Source organism: Arvicanthis niloticus, chromosome 4, assembly GCF_011762505.2.
Source record: "Arvicanthis niloticus isolate mArvNil1 chromosome 4, mArvNil1.pat.X, whole genome shotgun sequence".
Classification (NCBI taxonomy): domain Eukaryota; kingdom Metazoa; phylum Chordata; class Mammalia; order Rodentia; family Muridae; genus Arvicanthis; species Arvicanthis niloticus.
Genome location: NC_047661.1, coordinates 48,738,215 through 48,752,859, shown reverse-complemented (window position 1 = coordinate 48,752,859; position 14,645 = coordinate 48,738,215). Strand labels below are relative to the sequence as shown.

At 43.8% G+C, this 14,645-nt stretch overlaps 1 protein-coding gene across 1 annotated transcript in view; it reads right to left on the bottom strand.

Moving 5' to 3' along the window:
- Window positions 1-6,431, bottom strand: part of Gfm1 (G elongation factor mitochondrial 1) — a 51,413-nt gene extending 44,982 nt beyond the window's left edge. Inside the window, exons 1-4 of the mRNA XM_034500214.2 lie at window positions 6,210-6,431; window positions 4,977-5,129; window positions 3,314-3,446; window positions 1,102-1,306 (exon numbers count right to left, since the gene is read on the bottom strand). Of these exons, the coding sequence (XP_034356105.1) occupies window positions 1,102-1,306; window positions 3,314-3,446; window positions 4,977-5,129; window positions 6,210-6,293 (575 nt within the window). The 5' untranslated portion in view covers window positions 6,294-6,431. The remainder of the gene's footprint in view (window positions 1-1,101; window positions 1,307-3,313; window positions 3,447-4,976; window positions 5,130-6,209) is intronic.
- Between the last annotated feature and the right edge of the window lie 8,214 nt (window positions 6,432-14,645).

Sequence of the window (14,645 nt, the reverse complement as noted above, 5' to 3'; positions counted from 1 at the left end):
CAATATGATTGCTCCATTGCTAATGACATGAAATCTTGATAAAAAGCTTGAAAATCCCGGTTACTGGAGCCCATGTAAACACAGAAGACCCCACCCACAAAGCCGTCCTTCAATCCCCATGTGTGAGTGCTATGGGCTCACACAAACACTGATTGTTCACACAGACACTCAAAACAAACAAACAAACACACACACACAAAATGAATAAAAATGAGCTCTTAAGAGCCAGTGCCCAAGAGGAGGGAGAGAAAGCATGACAGAAGACGGAAGACGATACATGAAAGCCAGATCCAAAAGTCCCAAAATCTGCTTCACGAGCACCCCAAACTGAGAAAAGATACACAGGAGTCACACAAAGAGCCCAAGTAATCAAGTCACAAAGAAAGAGAAGTTTCTCGAAATCCGGACAAGAACTAGTGAAAAGAGTTCATCTAGCTGGGCAGTGGTGGCGCACGCCTTTAATCCCAGCACTTGGGAGGCAGAGGCAGCTGGATTTCTGAGTTCGAGGCCAGCCTGGTCTACAGAGTGAGTTCCAGGACAGCCATGGCTACACAGAGAAACCCTGCCTCGAAAAAATAAACAAACAAAAGAGTTCATCCAGTGCTAACCATCAATAAGGACCAAACCCTGTTTACTTTCCCAGAAGAGATTTCAAACACTATCACATTTGCAAATACATCCTCTGTATATCTGTCATCAGATATACAGCTCTTAGGCCACTTACCACCACAAAGGGTTCAGTCGTGCCCACCAGCTCTGCTGGGTAAAGTCTGAGAGGAGCACGATGCTACATTTGCTACATTTGTTCAGAAGAAAACCTCCCTCTAGTTTACCTAAAGAAAACATAAGTACTTCCAGCATCTCCAGCTTCCCTAATAGCAGCACAGCAGCAGAGTGTAGTGATTTTCTGGAATCAACTGCACTAGAAATACAAGATACATTTTCCCCATTTCACAGGGTAAATTAAACCACTGAGATTATGTTCCATTTACTAAGTTCACAGAAACGCAGTTTTGAATCAAGAAAGAAACTTTAGGATACAACTTAATAATGGAATGAATTGTCCTGAATATGAAGGCCAACATGCCCAGGGCTCAGTACCTCATTTGTTGAACAGCCCTGGCTGGGTTGGAGCCCATTCGGTCCAGTTTGTTAATGAAGGTTAAAAAGGGAACATTGTAGCGCTTCATCTGACGACTGACTGTCATGGTCTGGCACTGGACGCCACCAACTGCACAGAGGACAAGGACCGCACCATCCAAGACCCGCAGGGCCCTTTCCACTTCTATGGTAAAGTCCACGTGGCCTAAAGGAGACAAATCAGCAAGGGAGAGTTTTAAAGAACAGTTTGAACTTTTAAGATACAAAATACTTGTTCTTGTTAGGTTTCCTATTGCTGTGATAAAACACTGACCAAAACCAACATGGGGTGTAAAGGGTTTATCTAGCAAACTTGTATCTAGTTTGTGTCAAGGTGACAAAAAACTAACCAACGCCGTCAACGCCACATAACAATACAACAATCTTAAACAATAATCTCTTCTTTCTTGTTTATCCTCAAGACCTCATGTTAATATCAGTATCACAATATAAAACAACTTTAAAAGTCTTAAGTCTTGAAAACCCAGTGTCTCTTTTAAAAGTCTAAAGTCTCTCTTAAATATCTAAGATCTTATAACTGTGGGTTGCTAAAAAAAAAAAAAAATCACAAAACAAGTTAAATACTTTCTTACTCTAAGAGGAAAGAGTCAGGACACAGTTACAATCAAAGCAAAGCAAAACCAAAATTCAACAATGTAAAAGTTCCAAAGGGCCTGAGCACAACCAGTTCTCTGACTCCACCTTCCACAGCACAGACAGCTCCTCTCCGAGGTGCAGGCCAGCTCTGCTCCACAGCTGCCAGCTATCCTTGGTGCTCATCCTACTGTACTGTCACCTCCAAAATGCTGGGGTCTACACTGAAACTGGCCTGTGCCTTCACCCACAGCCTCTCCTAGGATGTCTTCAGGGCTAATCCTATTACATGACACCAAGCCTCAACTGCTCTCCACGAACCTGTCAATCCTGCGTCTACTGCAACTGAGGCTGCACTCACACCAAGCCTCACCTGATCTCCAAGACTCCTTCAGGCCTTTAAAACCAGTACTACCTATATGACTCTTACACATTACCAGGCTCAGCTACCAGCATGACAGGAAATCTTTGCCAACAGCACAGCATCTCTGTGCTGATCCTGGGGAAATAATCCCAGATTTCTCTTCAATGATGCTGGCTTCTTCTTAATTGCTGCTAACTTCTCACTTCCAGCTGACAAGCCTGGACTGTCCCGACAAAGCAAATGTTTTAATTCAGTGGTACTTACTACCACTATAGATTCTTTAGCCCCAGCTGACTAGACAGCATATATTCTTGGTTCAAAATATCACACAAGTGGCCCTGATAGTCTTTGCTTCTCTCTGAAACATTGCAAGCCAGGCCTCACTCACCTACATACAGCTTGTTCAGCGTCCCTACTTTCTAAGCACTCCCCATAGCCCATTAAGTTCTAAGCACTCAACGACTTTCATAGTTCAAAATTCCAAAGTCCTTCTACAACCCTCTCAAAATCAACATGGTCGGGTCTGTCACAGCAGATGCCACAACCTGTAACAAGTTCTACATTTCGTTTCCTATTTCTCTGATAAAACATCATGACCAAAGCCATGTGGCAAGGAAAGGCTTCATTTGGCTTAAAGGTTATAGTCCATCATGAGGGAAACCGGTGTAGGAACTAAAGCAGAAACCACACGGGCTGCCTACTGGCTTGCTCAGCACATTTTTATATGTCTCAGGGCCACCTCAGGGGGTGGGGGACTGTGGCCCCAGTAGGCTTGACCCTCTACCAATTAGCAATCAATAAAGTGCCCGACAAACTCACCTGCAGACAATATGATGATAGCATGTCAAGTTGGCAAAAACTAACAAGCCAGGACACTAGAAGTCTTTCATCTCTGCTCATTACGTGCATCTTTAAACTGTGATGTAGATTCCTCGTGTGACCCATCTTACGCACCCAGTATCGGGTTCAAGGGTCAACAGGATTACTTCTGAAGGACACTGGGGAAAGCTGTGGTCAAGGGAGAGCCCTTCTTACTTTCTTGTGTTGTTTTTCAAAGAAGCAACATATAGGCGAAGTGCTTTAAGTCCCACATCTGGTAGGAATTCAGTTCTGCACTTTTAAAATCTGATCCTCAAAGATGAATTAGGTCATAGTAGAAAAAAGAATTACACACATTTTTACTCACAGAAAATGCAAAATAAAGGGCCCGCTTACCTGGAGTGTCTATAATGTTGATGTTGATATCTTTCCACATGGTGTAGGTAGCTGCTGACTGAATAGTGATTCCTCTCTGTCTCTCTAGTTCCATGGAATCCATGACAGCACCGACTCCATCTTTACCTTTCACCTAAACATGACCACAGAAATCCACATTTTTGTCTTTCATCCCAAGAAAGAAATCTTGACTGAAATGGAACCAGAAAACAAAGCTAACGTACACAACTGTAAGATGAGCCTAATCCTATTACGTATCACTTCACAAAACTGTTGTTTCTGTCTCAGTCTCATGCTTGCTTGTCCCTGTTGGCAGCTGACGAGCATTTGGGACCACCATCTGTTTCCCCTGAACTGCTGGCTACTGGCTTTGCAGAGTCTACGAACTAATGATATTCAGGCAGCAGACCTCTCCGCTCTGTTCCGCTCGGACTGTGAGGCACAGAATGGGGGTGTTTAGCTCTGAAAGGATATGCTTTAGGGGACTGAAGAACAGTTTGAGCAAGGGTTAAGTTACTCAGTGGGTTGGCGTGTCAATAATTTTAAACAATGCTTTTCTGTTAGGTTTTTAGTAGAGCTTATAATCAGTGCTGTGAATGAAAATTCCTGAAAAGAAGCCATGTCTGGCTGTGAGTGCAGAACTCCTAGGAGGAGTCTGCCTCCAGAGACTGCTGCACCGATCAGAATTTCCTACTGTAGAGAAACTGGAATTGTGCAGGTTCAGGGGCTACTTACCTTGTGCTGGGCCATGCCTTGCCCTACTCTGCATCTGAAGTAACACCTCATGAGAATAAACTAAAACCTTTTAGAAGCCATTAACTTAGCAGGAAACTAGCATCTGCCAATCCTAACGCTAAGAATGTCATCCTGGGCCTGTAGAACAGTCCCCTGCCTCTCTGTGCTCGCTTCTCCAGTGTACCCACCAATGCATTTTAAACTTGCCTTGATATCTGACTTTCTCTGTTCTATAAAATTAAAACATCATGAAACTGATTGCATGTTGGAACATGATTTTTGGGACAACCTAACTCTGTTTCTGAGCCAAAGTCACTCAAAATGGCTCCAGTTAAGAACTTTTATTTCCTTTAAGATGAAAGCTGGTTTTTTTTTTTTTCCCCGTTGACAGCACTTTTTAGATTCACTTTCCATTTAACGTTATAAACACAGATCCTTCCTTAAAATGCTTCAGACTACTGTGACAGCTGTGTAAGGGTCCGTGATGCCATCTCAACATCTACTCAGGATACTCACAGTGATCACTTCTAGATTATTCATGGTAACATCTCAAGCCGGCTTGACCTCTCCCCTTTGTTCATCTGACTTTGCCTAAGGAGCCTTTGTGACAGTGGTTCTAACCTGTGGGTTGCGACCCCTCTGAGGTGAAATGACCCTTTCACAAGGGTTGTCTAAAAGCACTGGAAAACACAGATATGTATAGTATGTTTCAGTTATGAAGTAGGAACAAATATAATGTTATGGTTGGAGTCACCACAACACGAGGAATTGTATTAAATGGTCCCAACATTAGGAAGGTAGAGAACCATTGCCCTGTGACCACTGTCTTCATCCTAAAACGAGGTTTTGTGAAGCTTATGAATCTATAAGTACAGAACTCTTAAAATCGAGTTCTGAATTGCTCTGAAATCAATCGCTAAGCACACACCTCGTGCATTGTGGCGATTCTGCCAGTGTAGTACAGCACACGTTCTGTTAACGTCGTCTTCCCAGAATCAATGTGAGCCGAGATTCCGATGTTTCGTATTTTTTCATTGGGAATTGGTCCTGACGAACACCACCGGCAGGTCTTCCAATTAGCCTGAAAAAACAGTTTTAAAAGCTCAGTTTAACACACCTATTATAAGAGATCATGAATGGCTCTGAGCAAAGATGTCAGTTTTGGGGATTCAACTCTTCCTCTGGAAGAGCAGTCATGGGGTGGTCAAAAGGACAATTTGAAGGACTCCGTTCTCACCCCTCCACTGTGTGGGTCCCAAGACTGATACTCAGGTTGTCATACGTGACAACGACACTTATGGCTGAGTCACGTGGCTAACTTTTACATACACACTATCATAAAACTAGAACTATACCTCAATGACCACTTTAACAAGAAATACAAGTTTTAGGGTGAATTCCTTAGACTTCCTGTCTTCCCCTGTCCTGTAACTCACAGTTAGCAGGGGTATATAAGGACACACAAGTCTACCCAACTAGCAGCCTCAAGACAACCCCAAAATGTTTCCAGTTTCACCTGCACGAAACCAATGAAGTGCCTTTTGGGGTGGTAGTTGTTCCTGTCAACTTTACAGTGGGGAGTGGGATGTATTTATTGAATCAAAACAAAACTGCACACCCAAACGCTTGGCAAACACTTCTGGGAAGAGGGAAACTGGCAACATGTCAAAGCAGACAGGTGCTTGGATGGTTAAACCACAGGGACATTTGGGAGCAAAACAAACGAGGGCTCCGCGATAGGTTAAGGGGCCACATCTACCAATGGCTTCCCTGCTCTGAGTATCTCACTCCAAAGACTTACAAAGTTTAATCTATATACCTGACTGGGAAACATGACCGGAGAAGAGCACCGGGAAGTTGAATAGGACCCACTCGTTCAGAGAGCATCCAACCATACCCATTAGAAAGAGAAGCACTGGATAAAGAGTCAAAAATCCGGGATTCGAGCCCCAGGGACACTAACTTTCATCTGACCTTCGCGGGCACGTCTCTTTAAGGTAGATCATACCCATCAGGAGGTGGAACCCCAGCGCAGAGCTGCGGGTCGCAAGGCCAAGCTAGCATGCGGACTCGGGAAGTCAGATATCAAGCTGCTCAAGACCCCGGGTAAGGAAGGGTGTCGCCACCTGCCCGGCTCTGGAAAGCTCTCCGGCACCAATACCTGCTTTCCCTGCCAGCCCAGGACAGCAGGGACCCGAGGGAGCGGCCCACGCCCCAGGGCTGCGGCGATCCGCAGCAGCTGCATGACAAGCCTGGAACAGCCACTTCCAGGTCTCTTGCTCTGCTGTGCTCTGCTGAGCTCTGCTGAGTTTGGCGCCGGCAGCAGAGCGGGAAGTGCTCAAAGTCACGCCGGCTACCCGAGCTCCAGGAGCACTTCCGGAAGGAAGGTCAGGAGGAAGGCCAGAGGAAGGCAAAGGAAAGGCACCTCTGTCTGAGCTCGAGATAGCGCGCGCCCTCTGCTGGTCAGGAGGAGAAAGTGCCATTTATGCAGAGGATTGTCACAGGGAGGTGTCATTACTACTGAGGCAGGTAGTCTGAACACTTTGTCTTTAAAGGAAAAAATAAAAACCATCGCTGTATAAAAAATGTGCAAGGCATGGTGGCACACGCCTCTAAAAAGAACACCTCGGAAGCAGATCTCTTCTAAGTTCCAAGATAGCCTGGTCTACATTGAATTCCCGGCCAGTCTGGACTAGACAGTGTGAGAACTTGTTTTAACAAAACGAAACAAAAGCAGCAAATTTTAAACATAGTTGTTTACCCACATGACAATGAGAAAACGTTTATAACAATTTAAATGGAGCACACAAAATGTATTCATTAGTACAGCATCAGAGAATATCGGGGGGGAATGAGAAGATAAATGTTGAATTACAAATAAATTTTCTTCAAAACCTTCTTTATTGTTCGTCAGTAAGACTAGCTGTGCATTCTCTCCACAAAACCGCACTGTGACACTTCTGCTTGGACATCTCACAAGGCATCTTGTGACATATCCGAAGATCTTCCCCAAACCTCCTCACACAGTCTCCATCTTAGGAAAAGAATCTCTGTTTTTCCAGTTGACCTAGCCAAAGATGCAGTCACTTTGGCACCACTGGCTGATTCCTGTCATCTAAATCTACCGGCATATGCCAACCTCCCACTTCCTTCCACCTCTCCACAGGGCTATTTCTTCCTGGGGTTATTGTCATGAGAACTGGGTTGATTTCATTGCTTTTGTCTTTGCTGTTTTTCAGTAACTGCTCAACACACTGACTGGAAGGATCCTTTCAAGCCAGACCATATTCTCTCTCTGCTGAAAATGGTGATGTGAACCAACTGTTTTCTCTATTTTGGTGGTGTTAGGCTAGAACCCCTGCTCAACACACCCCACCCCACCCCTCAGCCTCAAAACCCTATCTGCCCTCCTTCCACACAACTCCTACTACACAGAAAAAACTCCCCCACCCCTCAGAGGGCACTACAGCCTAACAGATCCTCAGTCCTCATCTCCCTGTTTCCAGCGACCCACCCAGAAGTGCCTGCCTAGGAGCTCGGCTTTTGTACCTAATAAGGACATAATCCCAGTGCCTAGTTTACGCGTCATCACCACGCGGTCCAAAACCATAAAACCTCCTTACGTTAGCCTAGGCGAATGACTTTACTGACCTCCACCCGTGAGACTGGTGAACTCGCCAGGCTGCTGCCTTTCCATAAGCCTGCCTTTCTGTTGTGTTTTATAAACAGGTGGCAGTGATGCAGGAGGAAGCGCCTCAGCGGGCCCATGGCGAAGCGGTCCCCTGAGGAATCAGCTTAGTATAAAAGGAAGTTTATCCAGGGGAAGGGAAGGGGACCTGGAAAAGGGGTACAGCCAGAAAAAGTGGGGGACAGAGGAGGACAGAAAGAAAGAGGAGAGAGGAAGGGAGAAAGTCCGGCTGGCCCAGCACCCGCTCAGGCGATGGCATGGGTTATGGGATAGATGCAGTCAAACTTTCCTGGTTTGGCTTTCCACCTCCCCAAGAGTCCACGCCCAGCGGAGGAGCGGCCGCTGCTGACAGACGGAAAGGATATTTGGTTTTACCATAGGTATCTATACACCTCTCTGGGGGTGGGAAGGCAGAGTCTGAAAGGTGGGAAGGCCAGAGCTGGTTGGGGGCTTCCTGGGCCTGCGGAGAGGCCGGGCCGTGGGATTCTCAGACTCTTGTAAATTCAGGTGATACTGGGAGTCAAGGAAGAACAGAGAACAGTTGGGGGCCGTGGGCTGGGGACAGTGTCTACTGGAGTGGGAGCCCCGGCTTGTCCCATGGGTGATTGTCCTTCGCTTGGCAGAGGCAGACTTGGTGGTGGTTGTGGTTGTGAGCCAGAGAGGCCTTCTACAGAAGAATAAAACTGTGACTGTAGACAAAGGCCTTCCCCGGGTTCCTCATGGCTGATCTTGATAAGAGACGGTCCGTGGTTCTAAACAGTTTATTGTCATAGCAGAAAATGGACGGGTAAAACCATACATCACTTCTCAGGGTGGGCCTAAGATTAAATACCTTTTGCACGGAGGAACGTCTGGGAAGGGAAGCTTATTGGCTAAGCCCTCTGGGCCTCTAGATACCTCATTAGCATGGAGAACCCTGCTTTGAGCCTATATGACCAAAGGACACGTTTCTTTTATGTGAGAATCATGGCAAGTTGTAGGAGGAGCTAAGGTGGGAGGATTAAGGAGAGGAGGAAGAGGAGTAAAGGAAGGGGGAGGAGAAGGAAGAGGAGGAGCTAAGGGTGAGAGGGGAGAGAGAGAGAGATCTGATTGTATGGGCATCTCATTGATCATTACCAAATATATAAAGCCTTTGGATAATCTAAGCATTTGAGTCTCATTTTTCTACCGGGCCCGCGTGGTTGGCGGGATGGTCTGGGCAATACTCAGCCTTGCAGAGACAGTGTGAAGATTGGCAGAGCCATCCCCCATGACATCTCGTGGGTAGCCTGGCTGGTGTTTCTGACTGGCCGTTTCTAGCTGTGGCGCACACAACATGGCGCCTGAGCTAGGCAGAGCCGCTGCAGCTTAGCCAGTTGGCTTATCCGGCAGCCGCTTTTTAAAATACAACAGCAAGTGTTCCAAGTCAGGTTTCGGCAAGGAGCTGGTGTGTGCCCACTGAGTCGCCGGGTCTCGACCTACTCTACCTTACCGAACTTTCTGGCATAGTTTTATGTCCCACACAGTCATTTACTGAAAGGATGTGGCAAGCAGATGACTCCTAATGACATTCTGCTATAATCAAAAATTAGTACACTGTGCTTCCAGCAGCAAAGAAGCTTCCTGAAGCAGAGGGGAATAGAGAGACCCACAGATAGACATTATGCCCCAGGCCCTTTGTATACATGTTATGGCTTCCAGTTCAGTGATCTCATGGGGGTTCTGAATGTGCAAATGAGTGGGTCTCTGGTTCTTGTGCCTTTTCTTGGGCTCTTTTCCTTCTGTTTGGTCCAATTCTGATGTGTTGTTTCTTATTTTATCTTGTTATATTTTATTGCATTATATTTTATTATTATCCCTTAGAAGCCTGTTTATTTTCTATTGAAAGAGAAGAAGTAGATTCAGGTGGGAAGGGAGGTGGGGAGAAACTGGGAATAGGAGAAACTAATCAGGATATATTATATGAGAAAAGTATTTTCAATAAAAGGGAAAATCTAGCTACTCCATATGAATTGATGGTAATGGAATCAAACAAGCAAAGAGATAACAAAAGCTAAAAAGACATTAAATACTCCTAACTTGAAATATTTCATGGAGTACAAGACACATAGATGGAAAACACTATATAGTTTTTTAAAAATGTAGGTTTTAGCTGGTTAAAATGTACTCTCCTCATTGGCCAAGGACAAGGAAGTGGGCTTTATGCAGGATTCTGACATTAGGCTAGAACAAAAAAGTAATTTCAGACAGGAATCTAAACCTTAGGCTAGAACAAAGAAGTAATTTCAGGCAGGAATCTAAATCTTGGGCTAGAACAAGTAGGCAGGCTTCGGACATGAAAATGACTTTGGCCTAGGACAGGGAAGTAGACTCAGATATTTTGGTCATCCTGATAAGCTCTTAGAAACAGTGATCATGGGAGTGTTCATGGAAATTTATTGCCTTGCTTGTTCTTTGACTATTTGTTTATTGTCATGTTTGTTCCTTGACTATTTGCATCTATTGTATTGCTAGTTCCTCAACCTAGAACTGACCTTAATGCTTGCATATAATTAAAATGGTGTAAAAGCAAATAGGAGGGGGGATGGGAGGGGAAATGGGGAAAGAGGATGACATCTGAAATATAAAATATCCCCCCCAAAAAAAGAAAAATGTACTCTACTCATCTAATACCTTTATTTTTAGGCTATTGTTACTGCTTCTTTTAACTTTTGGTATAATAGTCCAATTAGATGTCACAATTATATAGGATGTAGAAGACAGGGGGTGGGGTGGGGGGGATCAGATTCAAATAGCAATGGCTGGATTTGATGTGATCCAGGGATTTCTTCTTTACCAATTCTTTGTCCTTACTCTCACTGGTTTATTTATAAAAACTACAGAGGATGAGCCTTCCCTGTGCCATGGGGCACAAAACGTGGTATCTTGCTAGCTGTTTAGTAGGTTCTAAAAAAAAAAAAAAAGCTCTTGTGTTAAAGATACAAGTCTATTACAACTTGCATGATTGTGTTGCAGGTCTGGAGCCAAATAGCCACTCATTACCTACCTTTGTGGTTTATGTATTTATAGTTTGACAATTTCATACATGTATGAGTATAAATTCTCAGAAACTGTTATCAAATTTGGAGTGGGGTTGTGTCATGACCAGGTCCCAAAGAAACCTGGGACAAGTCTCACTTAAAACCTGTGTCTTCTCCCAGTACTTCTCACCTTGTCCCCTACCTCTCCATCTCAGTGGCTGGGCTTCCCTTCCCTTCTCCCAGTTTCTGATTCCTATATAACTCAGCTATTTCACCTCTCTTGTTTCCCATGTACTCTCTTGGCCTTTTAGTTCCCAGCTGGCCTTTTCTCTTCTCTCCCTCTCTTGTTCTCCCCCTCTCCTCCAATGGTCTGGTTTATTCTGCTGGCCATGTTCAGTCTGGACCCTTCCAGATGTCTCTGGCTGTGCTCTCCCTCATATTGACAATTAAAACTCTTCTCAACTATATTTAGGCGTGGTCATGTCCTCAAAGTCCTCACAAACTTTGTCCCAAGCCAGGCTCAGTCATCTGTCCTCAACAAGCTTATAAAAGCCAAATTAAATGTGAAAAGCAGGAAAAAAAAAGTTTTATTCAACACGGCCACAGTGGGAGGAGGGACAGAGAAGCCCAGTGTCTTAGGATTTTAATGTTGTGAACAGAGACATGATGACCAAGGCAACTCTTATAAAGGACAACATTTAACTGGGGCTAGCTTACAGGTTCCGAGATTCAGTCCATTATCATCAAGGCAGAAGCATGGCAGCATCTAGGCAGGCATGGGGCTGGAGGGGTTGAGATTTCTACCTCTTCATCCAAAGGCAGACAGGAGAAGACTGACTCCCGAGTAGTTAGGAAGAGGGTCTCATTGCCCACCCCCACACTGACACACTTCTTCCAACAAGGCCACACCACCTGATAGGGCCATCCCCTGTGCCAAGCATATTCAAACCACCACATCCAGTGAATCCCACAAGTTCACATTCGTGGTACTGAAGTGAGGTTGAAGTTTAAATAGAGCACTAAGGATATGTGCATCTCAACAGTCCTGGTTAAGGTGTGGTCCTGCCAACAACTGACCCGTCCTCCCAATTTCATTCTTACCCTATAAGGTGGCTTGATAAGTTGTGAGAATGGTATGAAATCTCTTTGTGAAAGAGAAAGTGTCCCCCCCACCCACCCACCCACCCTGTGAAAAGATGTGATAGCACCTTTTCCTTCTGGGAGCATAAGAATCCTAGGACAATTCCCATTTCTTTAGGATCCATCGTTTCAATAGTCTGGTAGATCACAAAGCACAAGGGTCTCTTCAGAATATCTTCACTTAAGCCTGGTTTAAAAAACACTTTAAACTGAACGTTTTGTAAGGCTGACTAGTACGAACTTATGTCTGTGGAGGGTTTGGAATGTCCAGAGTCTAATCACAACTTATCCCAGGCTACCTTTACCCCTCTAATAGCCACTCCATGACTGACTCTGACGTACCATCTTTGTGGCTATCTGGTGAAACAGTTTGTAATATATAAATTTAAGAGATCACTAATTTCCATAAACCAAAGGTGAAGAATGCCAGCAGACAGCATGAGGTCTAACAGCGATTTCTATCTTGCTGTAACTGACCTACCAAGTGTTTCCACTAATGTATGTCTTATGATTATGAGGATCTTTGTTCTGTTATTATAAATCTACATGAAACTACCACCATGTTAAAATATAGTATTGGAGGAAACTTTAATCTGTGTTCCCAAATCTCTTATTTGGCTCCAGAATAAATCTTCTCATCACTTTTGGGATTTCTTTTTGCATCAGCAATTATATTGTGATCAAATTAATCCCCTACCAGCAGCCAACCATCAGACTGAGCACGAGGACCCCAATGGAGGAGTTAGGGGAAGAACTGATGGAGCTGAAGGAGATTGCAATCCCATAGGAAGAACACAACCAATTAGACCCCCACCCCCACCCCCAGCTCCCAGGGACTAAACCACCAACCAAAGAGTACACATGGAGGGACCCATGGCTCCAGCCCCATATGTAGCAGAGGATGGCCTTGTCTGGCATTAGTAGGAGAAGAGGCCCTTGGTCCTGTGGAGGCTCAGTACCCCAGTGTAGAATGCTAGGGTGGTAAGGTGTGGGTGGGTGAGCACCCTCGTGGAGGGAGGGGGAGGGAGTGGAGTGGGGGGTTTATAGAGGAGAAACCAGGAAGGGGGATATTTGAAATGTAAATAAATAAAATAAGCAATAAAAAATAGGTTCATCTAAATTAATTAATTATTTAATCAATCCCCCTTACCATCTCCGGTCCCTCTCCTTATCTTCCTGATACCCTTCGTTATCAAAGCTTCCCCACTTCGCTTTCATGCTTCTCCCATTTTTGTCACTATTAAAAATCTTTTCATAATTTCAAGAATATCATTCAGAGCACATCTGAGGCACATATCACAGACTTGCCCAGCTATGCTATACCATGAACTAAACAACATATTTGGAAAACACCTTGATTTATGACTTTCCGAAAACAGTGCTATGTTAGTAGGGTAATCTGAATTTGTATTCTTGGTTCATGCCCATTGAAATTGGCTCCACAATAAACTTTCTCTTATTCCTTTTGAGAAAAAACAGTTTTTGCATCAACAAAAAAACACCCATTGCACTAAAACTGAACAATTTAACATAAAGCCGAATTACCTCCTCTTACTGTATTTCCAGTATACATTTTAAGGTTAAGCCATCACTTACTATCAATCAAGGAAGCAAAGGCTTTTGCTTATTACTGGGAATGGAGGGCAATGCTTTACTTTTAAAGCAAAACTGTCTCAAATACTTTCAGCAACTTAAGCTGGATTTCAATGCATATACATCCCGGGTTTAAAAGAGATTGTACTCAGGTGTGCTTTATGGCTTTTTTGAAATATTTCACATCCAGCACATGGCTTAGACAATGACTGTTTAAAAAGGAATGAGGAACAGTTTGCATCAGGTTCAAAGGTTAATGCTAAAAGAATACGTGCCTATGGGAAAATTATCAAGACATGTCTTCTATTTGAAAACTAACAAAATCTGGCACCTTGATCTTCCTAATAGTTGTATCTCTTTAAAGGTCTATGCAGGCTCCCTGGAAAAACTTATAAATTGGGCCACACACAGCACACTATGTGACAATCTCTAAATGACATATAATTTATGTGTTCCCTATGAAGTCACTGCTTCTAAGAGATATATATCCTTTTAATACTTATTTGATTTCTATAGAAGATAGATCAAAAGAGAAAATGTGTCTATATATTCTGTAACTGCTATGATTAAAAGTTACACTGTGAGGCAGTTATTAAGGGATCTTCAGATTTGACTATCATTATTTAAAGTTCTATGTATAATGATTTAAGTAAAAAGAGATAAAGTTATCTATTGAAATTTTGCTCTATCAAGTCAATTATATAAAATACTGTTTAAAATTAAGCCTTTTACTAGGAAGATGACTCAGTTGGGAAAGTGCTTGCCTTGTGAGCACTAGGCCTGAGCTGGATCCTGGGTACCTATATAAAAAAGATGAGTGTGGTGGTGTGTGCTTAGAATCCAAGTTCAGGGACAGGGAGACAGATAAGTTCCTGGGGCTGGCTAACCAGACAACTTAAGTTTAATGGGTGAGCACTAGACCAATGAAGAGCCTTGTTTGAAAAATAAGGTGGATGACAACTGAGGAACAACACTGGAGATTGTCCAACGGCCTCTACGTACATGTGCACATGAGACCATACACAAATAGGCACTGGTGCATAAATGCACACATATATAAAATGAAATAAAAATATGTATTTTCAATATGACAACTTCCCAATGCTGTTATTGATATACTAAACCATGCATAAGAGGACCATTTTAACTAATACATGCTCAATTAATTTTAATTAAA